General features: G+C 43.6%; 1 protein-coding gene across 1 annotated transcript in view; it reads right to left on the reverse strand.

Moving 5' to 3' along the window:
- Positions 1–5550: 5550 nt before the first annotated feature.
- LOC128103697 (DNA excision repair protein ERCC-6-like 2) overlaps positions 5551–16237 on the reverse strand; it is a 12335-nt gene continuing 1648 nt past the window's right edge. Inside the window, exons 2-4 of the mRNA XM_052728275.1 lie at positions 15688–15755; positions 11716–11982; positions 5551–7574 (exon numbers count right to left, since the gene is read on the reverse strand). Coding sequence (XP_052584235.1) covers positions 6611–7574; positions 11716–11982; positions 15688–15755 — 1299 coding nt within the window. The 3' untranslated portion in view covers positions 5551–6610. The remainder of the gene's footprint in view (positions 7575–11715; positions 11983–15687; positions 15756–16237) is intronic.

Here is a 16237-nt window from a genome sequence, read left to right on the forward strand (position 1 = left end):
GCGTTTGCAAGACAACCTGGGTTCAATTCCCAGCACCCACATGGCAGTTAACAATAATCATCTGTAATCCAGATTGAGGAGAATCGGATGCCTTCCCCTGGTCTCTGCAGGGACTAGGCACACAGGTGGTGCACACAGATGTGTAGTCAAACACTCATACACATAATATATAAAAAGTCCAGAGGCTTACTACACAGTGACTACAAAGTAAAAATGAAAGCTGTCAGAGATGAAGGCTGGAAGCCCTTCACTCCCTCAGCTGCTACCACCAAAACTGAAGCACACACACCCAGCTGGACATTTAAGATGCTAGTCAGACATGCGCTGAAGAGAGAGCATGCACAGAATGCTGTGTAAATGAACCAGAAAGACTGATTTGTGTGGTATAAAAACCCCAGCTGTGCAGAGTAGGCCCCCAAGCTGCTAAAACTCCTGCTCTGGCCTTGGAATGTACCTTTTCCTAGTCTTTTGCTTTGCTTGGTAGAGTTCCTGTGCCCATCTCTGCTCTAGGAACAAGAATGTGGAACTCCTAATTGGTGTCCACTGAGCCCTGATACCTATTGATATCAAAGTTAGTTCTGGCGATCAACTGAACAGTAGGGTTAAGGGCTGGGGACATAGGTCAGTTGATAAAGTACTTGCATAGCTTGCATGAAGTCTGGATTCAGTGCCCAGCACTGCATAAATTTGCTGTGGTATCAGTTCAAGGCCATCCTCAGCTACACAGAGTTAGAGGCCAGTGTGTGCTTCACGCGACCCTATCTAAACCACATAGCTACAAAAGAGAACTTGAAATGTTTTAGCACTGAGAAATGAAGGCAGCCTTTGGAGGGCAACACTTCTTACGAGTGCTGTGGACCTCAGACCTGGTGGTCTCTACTCTACCAAGCTCCACCTGAAGCCAAGTTACACCAGTGATTTTCAGTTTGTGATATTTGCAACAAATTAATTCTTTTAGAAATAATATATTCTAGTTGAAAGGGCAAAGGAGAAGCTCCAGAAAGAGTGGGGTGGGGTGTGCTATCACCTAAATACATTGTATTCATGTGTGAAATTATCAAAGAATAGATTAAAAATTTTAAAGGAAAAAAAAATCAAGAGAATAAATGTCTCTAGGAAGCCTAACAAAAGAAAGAGCTGCAGTGGACAGTGGTGGAACCCTGGACAGGCAGGGGTCAGGTTAAAGGGCACTTAAGCCATGAAAGTCAAAGGACTGACTAGCTTCCTGAGATGAGTCACTGGTGAGAAAAATTGATACACCCAAATAAAAAAATATGGTGCTCGATTTGGTAATCTGACCAAGGATAGATGCTGCTGTCCCTAACTGAGTCAGGAGTCAAGGACAGGAGAAGGAGGAGTGTTGACTTGATGATGAAGACAGCTGTTCCAAACACACTGAGCATGAGGCACCTGAGATCAGACAAGGGACTAAAGGTCGAGCGACGAAGTGGGCCTGAGGTTCAAACCATTTCCCACAGGCACATGCTGATAACAGATATCAGTGGACAGGAAAGCCCCTAGACATGTTAGATCACAGACTTTGCAGCAACTCTCTCTCCCAGGCACACAGCCCTGCTGGCTCTCTCCCTGGATAGAGTTGTAAGCAGGCATCCTGCAACCTTGCAGCTCTCAAAGCTAAGTTCTCTCTTCTCCCATCAAGACCACAGGCCTGTTGTCCTCCCACTATTGCCCAGATGGAGGTAGCCTTGAGTTATAGCTCGCTGCCACCAGTGTCTTTCTAGTCCCCGCGTGGGGGAAGCGGTAACAGTGCCGGGCTGGGGTGAGGCTCAGTGCTCCACTCTGAAACAGCACCTTATTTTTGGTATTGATCTGAGGTTTAACACAGAGAGCACTGAAAACAGGGCCGAGAAGACAGCCGGTTTATAACCGTGGCCATTCCGGAGAGAGCCCTGCTGAGTAGCTGGACGTGGTGACATAGTCCTGTAATCTCTAATGACAGGAGGACCAAGAATTCGAGGTCATTCTCACTTACATAGTGAGTTTGAGGCCAACCTGGGACACATGAAGATCCTCTCAAAATAAATAAATAAAAACTACCAGAATGGTGAGGAATGACAGGATGATATAGTATTTGACCACTGAAGGATACTAAATCTTTGTCCTACTATGGATCTATACAAGAAAAGGAATTAAAATTTCAGAAAGCTGCTAATAGTCACATATGAAAACCCAAGCGCAAAGCAGTACATGTAATAGGTAGGTGCACAGAGGTAGAAACACATCTTCAGCTGGCAAATCAAGGTCTCATGCTCACTGCTATCCCCGAGTCTTTGCTCCAGGCCACAGGAGAGGGGTGGGGTCAGACTGGCTATAGAGTCCTTGTTAACTCCTAGGCAGAAAAATAGGGCCAGGGACCCTGTAATATTATTTTTTTTGGGGGGGGGGGGAGAAGGGAGGGCTAGAAAGGGCCCATTGTTGAGTCTTGATTTCCCAGCCATAATTTAAAGACAGGAATCCCACTCCTCCCAGAACAAAGGGAACCAGGACTCTTGCACAAGCAAAGGGCATGGTCAGAGATTGGCAGGTAGGGATACAAGAGCACAAGGGGTTATGGGGGTTCTGAAGAGCTTGTGTTGGAAGGAGGGACAGAAGAAGAGTGCCTCAGTCTGTCTTGTGTCTCCTAGACACTGCCAATCAAGAACAATGTAATGGCCTCCAAGGCTCAGAGGCCAAATATGGGGGTGGTGCTAGTCCTGCGACTCAGACTTCTAATCCATTAAAGGCAGGTGTAAACACGGGGGGGGGGGGGGGGGGGCGCTGTGGGGTGACAAAGCAAATCCGATCTGACATCACCTGCCTGATCCACTTAGTGACTATTTGCTCCCAGGGCACAGCTTACTGCGGCAGGTCCTTCCACTCAGGATAGTGGTGGCTTTCAAATTTTCAGGTAGTGGAGCAGCTGTTGCTGATTCAGGGCTGTGTGGCTTCTGTGCCTCAGTTTCTTCCTCAATAAAACAGGTAACACCTGCCCAGGAGAGCTGCTGGGCAGATTAAACGTGAAAACCACTTGAAATGTTAAACAAACGACACAGTAAATGCTCAATAAATGTGAACTGATGTAGTTATTCCTCAGCTCAATCCCTTTAACCCTCCCTAACAGAGGAAACGAGGTTTACTACAGCCAAGGTCCCTGTGTTTCAACAGGCTTTGGGGATGCAGTGTGGAAAATGGATTAGAGAGGGAAGGGCTGAAGCCTGGGAACCCAGGGAGAAGTCTGCAGGCATCCAGATGGGAGGTGGAGAGACGGAAACTCGAGGTTCTTGGCAGTGAGATTCAGGAAATATTTCAGAGACATTCTCTCCAGGACGTGATAACAGGTTGGGAATGGAAGCTTGGCAGAAGGCGCTGGCTTTGGGGGAAGCATGAAGGTGGGAGGGCGGGGAAGGCAGGAGGAGCAGGGCTTGTCCTAGGGGGTGTGTGGCCGAGGACTGGAAGCCCAGCCAGCGCAGGGCGTGCACAGGCTGGGGAGTGCTTCTGGACGTGGGGGGTCGCTTCCCGGGGCAGCTGGCCGGGGAATCTAGGTAGAGTACGCCAAGGTGCTAAGTCTGATTTCCTCCCGGGCGGGCCGGCAGTGTGTCTGCCGGGCGTGCCTGGCCGAATCCCCAGTGTGCTCTCTAACACTGCGCCTGGAATCGGCCAGATCCCTCCTGCCAGCTTCCCACTTCCTTCCTCGCTCTGCAGCTCCGTCTAGGTGCTGGCGGGGAGGGTGGGCGCCTCCTCCCTGCGGCTTCCCAAGACTCCACACTCGGGGATCAGTTGAGAGATTCAGACAGCGGAAACCACCACCTCGGGCCTCCAGGGGGCGGGACCTCTCCGCCTGAGGTTCACTCACCCAACCCACTGCGCCAAGCTGTGCCCCGCGGGGGTCCCCACCTGTTCCCGCCTAATTCCTGTCTATATCCCCGCTTGGACCCTCGACTGGCCACCTGCGACCATCCCCACCCTCCTGCCAGGATACTATGGGGACCTCACAGGATCGCAGACATGCAGCACCCCCCCCCCCCGCTTTGGGGATCGGGCTCTTCAAGCTCGCTGCACCCCCAAAGCTGGACCATCCATGGCTTCAAGCTGTGAGGGATGCGGGATGCTTGCGGTTGGGATGGTAGATAACGCGCACTCCCCACTGGCTTGAGCTCCGGAGTTTTCCATCGCGGCCTCCAGAGCCTAATTCCATTACCCTTTCTTCTCTTTTAGTGCCGTTTCTTTTCTGGCTCGCGTGTCTGCAGAGGCCGCAGCTTAGGCTTTGTGGCCCCTTGGCTGGAGTTGCCAGCCATCGGAAGTACATTGAAGTCCTCATTTGGGGTCCACAGGGTCTGCAGTTTGCCCAAAGGGTGAGGCCAAGTTCAGTTGGCTGTGTTCCATCCTGCTGCAGTTGTTAAAGGAAAAGCCCAGGAGCTGTGCTATGCCCAGCCTGGGGAGAACAGTCACCTTCTGAGTGGCATGCCTATCCCTGGAGGATCCTGATTTACCGGGCAACCTGGGATGTGTCCCCAAGTACCCACGAAGTTAAACTGTCAACAGCTCTTAGTTTGATCCAAAGCCTGATCCCTTACTAAAAGGTCCCTTTCCTGCTTCCTGGGGAGTGGAGTGGGAGCTAGAGGCCATCAGGGACTGGAGAAGCCTTGGGGAGCCTGTTTCTTCTTGTTTATGTCGGTGGGAGTGCAACCTTCACTGGGGGCTTGTAGCTAGAGTTTTCCTGCCTGGCCCACAGTCAGGACAAATCTCTCTCACCTGCCAGTCCCACAGCCGTTCAGACCCGACCAAGTAAACACAGAGACTTATATTGGTTACAAACTGTATGGCCGTGGCAGACTTCTTGCTAACTGTTCTTACAGCTTAAATTAATCCATTTCCATTAATCTATACCTTGCCACGTGGCTCATGGCTTATCGGCATCTTCACATGCTGTTTCTCATCATGGTGACTGGCAGTGACTCTCTGACTCAGCCTTCCACTTCCCAGCTTTATTCTCCTCCTTGTCCCGCCTACACTTCCTGCCTAGCCAATGGCCAATCAGTGTTTTATTTATTGACTAATCAGCAACACATTTGCCATACAGAACATCCCACAGCAGGGGCTGGTTTCTGCCCAAACATAACTCTTAGCTAGCTCACTGCCGCTCCCCGCCCCAGCCAAGTATGAATGACCATGGGCCTGGAATACAAATTCAAATTACCTCAAATACTGTAACACTGTAACAGGTTCACGAGGTTCTTACAGTAACAGAACAAAGTAGTAAGAGAAGTTTAAAATACTCCAGTGTGGGGGGAATCTGGAGAGCCTACTATTTTCTGGATGGATAGTTCCTGCATCAGTCCCGCAAGCTCAGCTGAATGTGGGCAGGTACCAGTCTGACACCCTTGATGTGCCAGTCACAATGCCAGGGGCTATACAGACATGATGCTTTACAGAAGGACCTCCCTGCCTTCACCTATAGCTGTCACCTATATAGTCAAGCACCTATCACAGAACACAACAGCTGAGAAAATGTTATAAGTAAATAAATCCAACAATGAACACATTTCAGAGTGTGTAAACCACATATATTAAATTCAATGAAAGAGGTTTCAATTAAAAATCAAATGTCTATTCATTTCCTTCCATTTAAGAAATACAAAGTTAAAATACAAAGCTTTATTTATATTTACTAAGTCATAGTAATATGAAAAGTTAAGGCGTTGGTACTCTGGCCAATGATAACAATCCCATTACTTTAACATCACAGCTCACAAACTTATACGTTACTCTGAGCAGTTATAAAATTACCATTTTAACATAATACCACATATTCATTACTAACTTTTGTCTAAAACAATTCAATAGTACTAGAACATAATTCCAAGGAAGAAGGAAAACAATAACTTCCCAATGCCAGCGAGAAGAGTGCAGTGGCTGCCACCTGATTTGGGACAGTCTGTAAGAGTTTAAAAGTAGAAGGCTATGTTAATCTGGCTCAATCCTGTTATCTTTCATATGAGGAGTGGGCAAACACAGGGCAAGTCATTCATGAGAGGTTACAGAATCACACAGGAGGGGAGATGCCCAGGGCTTCATTTAATAATAGGGGTTTATAATATGATACAATCACATTTGTTCCAAAGATGGAATCAGGGGCAGGAGATGGAGCTGAGTTGGCCAGAGTGCTTTTTGGTGTATAAGAAGTCCTGGGCTTGATCCCCAGCACTGTATAAATTGAGCATTAGTGATTAAAACATATATGAGGGAAAGAAAACCCATGATAAAATTTTAGGATGTTAAAATAAGCCTACAGCAATTAATTTAGTAAGCAAGTCTGCAAACAACTGTTGAGGATGCTACCTACATATAGTACCATAAACAGGGCTGGCAGTTCACCAGTACACCAATTTAATGGCACATCCAGGCTCTATTCTCTCTGTGTATTCACCGGTACACCAGTTTAACGGCACATCCAGGCTCTAATCTGTGTATTCACCGGTACACCAGTTTAACGGCACACCCAGGTTCTATTCTCTCTGTGTATTCACCGGTACACCAGTTTAACGGCACATCCAGGCTCTATTCTCTCTGTGTATTCATTGGTACACCAGTTTAACGGCACATCCAGGTTCTATTCTCTCTGTGTATTGGCTGTGCTTTCATCATCATCTGAGTTAAATGTCTTCCACAAAAACTTCTCATTTGCTTTCCAAAGGGAAGCTTCCAGTTCATCTTTCCTTTCGGAGGCTGTGGAGCAGGGCACTTTTGTACACAGAGTCTCTATCACTGCCAAGTCAGTGAGCTTGCTAAGACTGTCATCATTCTGCTCACTCAAGATGTCCCAGAAATCTTTTGGTCTCTGCTTTGCTTTTGCCACAGGCCCTGAAAGAACATTCTTTGGCAGCTGCGCGGGACCTTCCCCATGGCTTTTAAAGAGGTCATGAAGAATAGAAGTGTCACCAAGTAAGCCTTCCACAGGAGTGTTTTCTGACACTGGGTTTTCTACCCTTTTGTTTCCCAACTTGAAAAGTGGTCTGTTTCTTGAACTGCATGCTCTTGTGAGGTCCTGCTGATGTACTAAGGAATCTTCTAGCTCTATCTCTGGGGTTTCAGACTTGCTGTTTGGACAGAAGCGTGTCATGGTGTTCTTGGGTGTGTGGTCATTACACTCACTGTCAATCTCTTGAGTAAAGCTGACAGACGATTTCTTAATTTTTGCATCACTAGAAAATGTCTCTTCTCTATGGGAACCATGATTCTGAAATCTGATTGACTTTCCTTTACATAGTTTTGGGTTTTGAACTTGAGACATTTTGTTGGTGGGCTCATTGCATGACAAAGTATAATTCGAGGGCCTTTCTTTTGAAAGAGATTCTTTTTCTCTGGATTTATTCTTGATCCTCTCTTCTGCCTTGTGTACAGATCTGATCAACTCTGAAGCAGAACTCACAAAGAACTCCTTTACCTCTGGGTGCTGAGGACTGTAGAAGTCCCTGAGCATCCTCTGTCGCTCTTCAGACGTGGTGCTGGTTACCTGTCTAGCAAATTCCTGCACAGATGACTTGTAGTAAGAGGCCATTTCTTCAAATTGCTTCCTAAAGATTGGATAAAGTCAGTAGTTATTATTTTTTATTACATTTACATTTTATTTTTAAATGTAATCAGGAAACAGTTGAGACGGCTCAGCAAGTACAAGTGAGGATGTGCATCCAATTGCAACCCACGTAAGGGTGGAAAGAGAGAGCCACCTCCAGAAAGTTGTCCTCCAGCCTCTACACGTGCTCTGTGGCACGCACATCCTACAGTGGAGTTAAGAACTTCCAATGTGCTTTTAGCAGTCACAGGAAACATAAAGGCAAAGCAATGCACCTTGTCCTTTAATTCCAGCCTAGGAGAATGTGCCTCTTCCCTAATGCTACCAGAAATGGTCTCTTAGCTTATTAAATCATCAGCTTTTTAGGTGACTCTGATTTATACTATTATGTATTTTCTAGCAATTATGAGAGCCTAGCAGGCTACTCCTCCAGTCAGTCAATTTATGACTGACATGAGAACCATCATTTATATAATCTGTATTTGAGAATCTATATTGCATTCAAGTCCCATAGAATAATATTGTTAAAGAATGGCTTTGATAAATAGAAAATTCTGAAAAAAATAAAGTTTCTCCTTTCCCCTTCTTTCACAGTATAGAATTTCACATGGCTTTTTATTGAACTTAAAAGAAAGCTCTCTAAGTGTAGTTTTTTTTTTTTTCTCAATTGATTCAACTTTAGTGCTGACAACTAATCTTGGAAAGCAGACACTATTTTACTGAGCCTGTTGGTGCATACCTACAAGCCTAGTACTCAAGAGGACAGAAAGTCTGAGGCAGTATGGGCGACATAGGGGGACTCTGTCTCAAAACCAAAAAAAAAAACCAAATACATAAGAAAAAAAGTAAGATGTTATTTGAAGAAGTGAACTGCCTTCCTAGAGTAAGATACTAACAAACACTTCTATATGTACAAACACAAATGGGCCTTCTGGAACCCTGGTAAAGTGGAGGTAGAAAAATTATTTAGGTTCCTTGAGCCACAGACTGCTGTTTTCCAGAGTGAAGGATCTGAAGTCTGAATTGTGCCTCTCCCCTAAGCCACATTGAAGTCCAATGTGACAGCATCAGTAAAATGACCTCCAGGATTAAAGTAAGGTCACGGGAAGGCATGGACCCCACATGGCTAACGTCTTCATAAGGTGAGAGAACAGTGAACTAGCACCAGAGTGTTTTCAAAAGACCCAGTTTGGAGCCAGGCTTGGGAGCATATGCTTGTCATCCCAACACTCTGGATGTGGAGGCAGGAGGATTGAGTTCTTGATCATCCTCAGCTATATGGTAAGTTTGGGGCCAGTCTGGGTATCATGAGACCCTGCCTTCTACCCCTCCCACTCAAAAATAAGATACAGTGTATCACTTTGCTGATGCTGTGTTTGGGATGTAAGTTGGGAGACCTCAGTATCTGTAAATTTGTTTTCAGATAAAAACCAATGCCAGTTCTGCAGCACGTTAAAGGACCACAATTTTAGAGTTGTATTTCACTTTACATAATAGTTCCACTAGTTTTTAACAGAGCCGTTATATGCTAAGTGTACATATGTGCACTGTACAAATTATACAATAGCAAAAAAAGACCCAGTCCCCTGCTTCACGCAGCTCGGTCTAGCTAAGGGAGTCAAAGCAAAACAATCAAGGCAGTCTCCTGCTGAAAGGGTAAAATCAACTCTTACTGGCACCCACAGTGGGGTACCTATGTGCTTAGAAGGGCAGGAGGGGGTTCTCTACTGTCCACCTCTGCCAAGGTAAGGATGAGCCAGGAACCCTCAAGGCTAGTTCTTAGGGGATCTAGAACACCGCAGAACAGATGAAAATGCGAAGTGGCTAGCATCGTGGGTCTGCATGGCCATCACTCTGGAAAGCAGCAATCTGTGGCTCAAAGAACCTAAATAATTTTACTACCTTCACTTTTCCAGGGTTCCAGAAGGCCCATTTGTGTTTGTACATATAGAAGTGTTTGTTAGTATCTTACTCTAGGAAGGCAGTTCACTTCTTCAAATAACATCTTACTTTTTTTCTTATGTATTTGGTTTTTTTTGGTTTTGAGACAGAGTCCCTCTATGTCGCCCATACTGCCTCAATTTTCTCCTACATACAAACATTCTTAGGGTAAAACAATGTTTTTTTAAATGTATGTAACTAGGAGCATTAAACACTACTGCTCTTTGTGGTTTCCTGTTCATTTGTTTCTGCCTCCCAGGCCAGGTTACCGTCTCTTGTGGTTGTAGTGGTGGCCTAAGATGAGTGCCCACGTTTTTCTGCGGCTGAGATGAATGCCATGGCTTCTGGAGCTCACTAGCATCTTGTCACATCTTCCAAATTCAGAGATTCCACACCTGATCAATAGTCATACTTACCCAGTGTATTTCATTGCACAAGTAAAAACTCCCCAATTTCTGTCCTGGAAACTGCCCATGTTCTTGTGAACACAAGCACGCTCTTAAAGGGCTCTACTTTCACATTACATGAAGTAACAGGACATTATTATTCTGCCTGTTACTCATCTCCAAATCCATTTCTAGGACCTAATAAATGTTTGTGCTTATTTACAAAGATTTAGTGACCAAGAGGGTTTTAAGATTTTTAAAATTTTTTTTTATTTATCCAAGACTTGGTGATGACTCAGCAGATGCCAAAATAACTTTATTTCTGCTGTGCTGAGATGATGTATGACCTCACCTGTGACCCTGGGGCAGGTCATCCCTGAGAGGAGTGCTGCTTCAACACTATTTAACCCAAGGGACCTTTGAGTGAATTATGCCCATGGTTGCACAGAATGATTATATTTTTTGCCTTCCAACTCATTTTCTTAATTGTACAACTTCAATAGAATTTTCTCTAAGAATTCAAGAAAAAGCAAGGTATAATTAGGAACATAAGCTGGCCACTTTTGTTTTCTTTTTTGTTTGTTTTGTTTTTTTCTTTTTCTTTTTCCGAGACAGGGTTTCTCTGTGTAGTCTTGGCTGTCCTAATCTCGCTCTGTAGACCAGGCTGGCCTGGAACTCACAAAGATCCGCCTGGCTCTGCCTCCCAAGTGCTGGGATTAAAGGCGTGTGCCACCACTGCCTAGTCAAGCTGACCACTTTTGTGAGAAAAAATTAGTAGAGTAGCTTTAGGAAAAGGGAAAAGGAAAAACCAAATTAGAAGTCCATCAGCATGTCTATCAGAAGTTATGATGGCTAAAGTTCCAAAGCATTTCTCCTCTTGGGAAGGAGCTGAACCACATCTGACATTACCATGCCACTGTCTTTGCTTTCTGAGGGCTAGAGATGCTGAAAGCCCAAAGAAGTCCACCACGTGGCTGCTACAAGATACCTTGACTCCGCCTGACTACGATGGCAGCAGGAGAGGTGGGGTGCCCAAGCAGGTCCTGGCATTCTAACATTACTCTTTACCTTTCTACCTAGCATGAGACATTTCCTCGTGGGCTAGGTAAACAATGAAAGGAAGCCAACAGGAATCACTATTATACTTCCTTTTGAACACACACTGCTATAGGGACCAAGACCCAAGTTTCTTTAATGACTGGGGAAATATAGTCAGCCTTCTAGAAGAGTAACTGGCTACAATGAAAAAAGCATACCCTGCATAAATCACTGTTGCAAGCTTGCCAGGCAGGAAAAGGTGCTGCCACATGCTAGCTCTATCGGTTACTGCAGGGCTTGCTGCTCCTTTTCTGGCAGCTCAGAGATCAACTGTGAATAAGAGCTGGTATCTTTTCCACTGTCCAGAGGCCACGCGGACCAGGGTTATGAGTCCACCTCACCATCTCTTGATACCATTCTTGGTAACATGAATACCTGTGTGTGGAGATCCCTAGCTTACTCATTTCTTCACCTAATCCTGGAGACTGCTCCATTTCCATGTTAGTCACCTACATCTCTGTAATCCCAGAACTTAGCAAGGTAAGGCATGAGATTCATAATACCAGCCTGAACTATAGATAGCAAATTCCAGGCAAGTTTGAGCTACTTAGTGAGATCCTGTCTCAAAAGCATTTTTTAATTACATTTTTTACATAGAAAAGTTCTAATTTTCTGAAATTTGGATGTGAGGTATGGTTATACATTATATATTTTATTATGAAGCTATACTTCTTCTGAGAATTAGCCTAAAGTCTAGAGTTACCACAGACAACATACCTGCGGATTCCTTTTGGTGTTTCTCCAATGATGAAGGTGGTCTGGTTAGTACGGTAGACATCTTTCTTTTTCTGGCTTACAGGGTAGGATACACAAAGAGGAGAGGAAATGCTTCCATCACTTGGTGGCCGATCTTTCTCTGTAGGTATCACTATGTGTGCATTCACCTCATTTTTGTATGTCTGTAAAAAAGGATGTAAAAAGTAAGCCTGGAAAAACAGTTTTGGATCAATAATACAAAGAACATTACACTTATTTCCAGATACTCTTTATAGTAAAGCAGATCACATTATTCAACTGAAGCAACTATTGGAGGATGTTAGTCTAGACCTTTAAAAGAACAGAATATGGCAAAATGTGGTATTGTCTATTGTCTACTGTCAAGGATGTGAATGTTCTGACACACGGGTTGATCTACTATCCTAAGGATAATAACCAACGATTAAATGAATAAAGGCTCAGAACTGGTCTGTCTAGGCAAGATGTGTGCGGTTGTCCACACCTGTAATCTCAGCAATTTGGAGGTAGAGGTAAGTGGATCAGGCATTCAAGGTCATTTAGAAGAATAATGGAGTGCCAGGCCAACCTGAGCTAATGAGACCCAACCTCAAAAAATAAAACAGGACTAGAGATCAGTCAGTAGGAAGAGATACTTGCACACAGAATTGATAACCAGATCCCACAAGGAGGCAGGAGAGAACCAACACCAGAGAGTTGTCCCCTGAGCTACATATGCATGTTACAGCACACACATGTGCCCCTGTAAATAAATAACATTAAAAAATAAACCCAAAAAGTCTACCTTATTTGTGTTTCTTGTAAATGTTACGAAGCAGTTTTTGTTTAATTTTATACAAGCACATAACCTAGAAAACTGAATCATTATGTAACAAAAAGGGAAACCAATTTCATAAGTCCTCTGTTAGGCTGAAGAATATTCAGTATTTTAAAAATACCATCAGCCAGACAGTGGAGGCACACACCTTTAATCCCAGCACTCAGGAGGCAGAGGCAGGCGCATCTCTGTGAGTTCGAGGCCAGCTCGGTCTATAGGGTAGCCAGGGATACACAGAGAAACCCCATCTCAAAAAAAAAAATAAACAAACAAAACCAAACTACACACACACACACACACACACACACACACACACACACACACACACCACAGACACATTGTCTACAGTTTGTAAGTTATAAATAAAACCAACTTACTTTACAATAATTTTGTTTAGTGTGAACTGACCTAAAATAGTGGGTCAGGAAAAAATATTATATGCTTCTAATCTCAAAGGCAAGTGTGGCTAGGTTGAAAGTTCTATTCCATTCCAATAATAAAAATAATAGAAACAAATTCACAACAACAAAAACATATTTAAGTTCAAAAGTAAGAAAATCAAACTTTTGTAGGTTCAAAACCAAAGAAATGAGATAGCAATGAGTGGGAGCCCAGGAGGCCATAGGTTAGTACTTTAGAACATGGCCTGCAGGACCTGTATGGAACTGGGGGATGGAAATGATTTAATTCCATGAAATAAAAAACAAACGCTTACTGCCCAAGCATGGAGATCTGTACTTGGGGTTGGCTAGATGGCTTGGTGGAGAAAGGCTTGCTGCAAAGCCTGACTACCTAACTTTGATTCCCAGAAACCACATGTGGATGGAGAGAACCAACTTCTGAAAATCGCCCTCTGACCACTGTGGCACTAGCACATACGGACGTATGTACACTAACTAAAGAGTATTAATACTTCTACTACTAATAAAAGATCTGAGTTTAACCTTAGAACTCATCAAAGCTGGGCGCAGTGGTGCACACTTGTGATCCTGATGCTGGGGAAGAGGCAGGAGGATCCCAAGAAGACAAGACACATCTGTGCACATACACAGACCCACCTGCACACTAGAAATACACGTAGCAGCAACAGCAATGCTGGAGATGCAGCTCAGTGGTAAAGCGTGTGTCCCTCCCCACAAGAAGGATAGCTGATTTACAAAATAAAGTTAGACAAGTCTAAACTGGCATACAGAACAAAAGTAGGCGCTACCTTCTTACTCTAGACAGAAAGAACCACTAGAGACAAAAGAGAATGGCCAGCTGGTGGCAACTGGAGAATCTGATTTTGTACATCCTGGTTGGTATGAAAAGCTATGCTGAAAATCAACATCAAACAACTGGCCAAGAACCAGTGAAAACCAGAGTCCAATGAGGTGCAAATACCAAAACAATATAGGAAGGCTTCCATAATCAAAAGAAGGCTTGTAATCAGAGGGAAAAGAATCCAGAAGGTCATAAAGAACACTAAAGACCCGCCATTGTTAAGTCACAGGTGCCGCCAAGATGAGAACTCTCTTGCAGGATGACAGGGAATCAGGCAATCTGGAGGCCACTTTCAATTACTTTATGTGGAAGATTAAAAAAAAAAAAAAAAGAAAAGAAAAACCCAGAAAGGCATTTATAAGCACACCTGAGACAGTGCCAAATACAAGCTGTTCACAAGACAGGTAGGGAGTACATTGTGATTCCATGGATATTCTAAGTACCTATTATACTCCTGTTACTATACATCTGAGATACAAACAAACTTAGGTACACATTGAAGCCATATCTCCCAGAGATATAGGAGGTAAGACCACTTAAAAACTATGTACATTTAGCCCCTCCTTTTTCTAAAACATGTATATATTAACTTACTTTCACATCCCCCCCACTTTAAAGTGACTGTATGCAAACCATTTCTAATGAAGATAAACAGACATCTTCAGAATCTATGATGGTGCCCACGCACAAACAGTGCCAGGCAGACCGGTGCTATTGAAGCTCTGCTGATAGCCGTCAGTAATACTGAAAGCTCCTTTGTTAAGGTCATCATGTTTTTAATTGTCTGAATAAATAAATTGTCTGCTGTATAACAAGTTACCATGGTATTACTGGCTTGAAACAACATAAACATTATCAATGAAGAGAAGAAAATACTGACCTTTAAGATAAATCCAAAAGAGGTTGTTATGTATTTATTTCCATCAGAAACAAGATGAGGACTACAAGTTACTAAGAGCTTCTAAATCCCCAGAAATTACTGTTCATTATTTTAAGAGACAGGAATGCTAATATGAACATAAAGAGAATAAACAGAAGAGCAACTGAGCCAACCAAGAACCCTCCTTCTTACACTGTGATTTCTGAACCCATGCAGAGATGGTGCTGGCCAATGGCTCTTTTCCGTTGTTTATGTGATTGTTCTCTCTGACATAAAAAGCTCACATTTTATATACATTTAAAGAATTGGTTTTATAAATCCTTCAAGAGTTCAGCCTTTGCAACCAGAGATACTGGATAAATGGGTCATTAGATTTTCTGATATATTTCACAATTTAAAACCAGATTTTTTTTTTTTTTTTTGGTTTTTTTTTGAGACAGGGTTTCTCTGTGTAGCTTTGCGCCTTTCCTGGATCTCGCTCTGTAGACCAGGCTGGCCTCGAACTCACAGAGATCCGCCTGGCTCTGCCTCCCGAGTGCTGGGATTAAAGGCGTGAGCCACCACCGCCCGGCTTAAAACCAGATTCTTAAAAGGATAAAAATCATTTTCCCCCTCACATGAATTCTACATCCTACATTTTATTATTTTTTTTTAAAAGACACGACTTCAAATTGCTATTTTAGTAGATAATTTTACTATTTTATTGAAATTAGGTTGTAAGACATAAATTTGTATTTAGCTCAACTATATTAAGATTTCAGGAATGTCTGTGCTGTCACTTTTATACTGAATTATAAGTATGGAATGGAGGTAGTGGATTATGTTCTGATTGCTGTATAACAAGTTACCATGGTATTACTGGCTTGAAACAACATAAACTCCCGACCTTACATTTCTGCAGGTATGTCTGACACAGGTCTCACTGGGCTAAAATCAAAGTGCTGGCAGAGTTATGTTCCTTTCTGAGGCTCTAGGGGACAATTCATTTCCATACTTTTCCAACTCCCAGATGCAGAACACAGTCTTGTCTTCCTGTAACACTTCTTTCAGGGTCACTCCACCCTGTGAGGACAGTCAAGGAGGATTCTGCTGGTGAGAATGGATATGACTAAGTCCAGCCAGATACTCAGGGCAAAGGATTCTGGTCAGCTGGGCAGTATCCTTTAATAGTATCCATTCAGCCAACAAGGTCAGCTTGATTCATCCTCAACTGCACCTGCAATCTTAATTCTCTGTTAGTCAGGTAAGGCAACACACTAACAAATTCCAGAGATTAGCCATGGTAAGAATCTTAGGAACTATGGAACTTTTCTTACTAACGGTCCTTTGCTAGAGTCCACTGACCCTATGAAGATTCTAGGGACCACAGAAAAGGTACCCTTGAACCTTCTGAAGCTGCATTTGCAGGATATGTATGTGAGTATCCACACATCTCTCAGACAGAAAAACCTAGGACTTTTTCACAATGTATTAAGGTGTATGTGAGCAGAAAGAATTATGAACTGCTGGTTTACGTGGCAAATCTATTTATGTAATTTTTAAAA

The sequence above is a fragment of the Peromyscus californicus genome, unplaced genomic scaffold (assembly GCF_007827085.1).
Source record: "Peromyscus californicus insignis strain IS unplaced genomic scaffold, ASM782708v3 Scaffold_8__1_contigs__length_139910024, whole genome shotgun sequence".
NCBI classification, from domain to species: domain Eukaryota; kingdom Metazoa; phylum Chordata; class Mammalia; order Rodentia; family Cricetidae; genus Peromyscus; species Peromyscus californicus.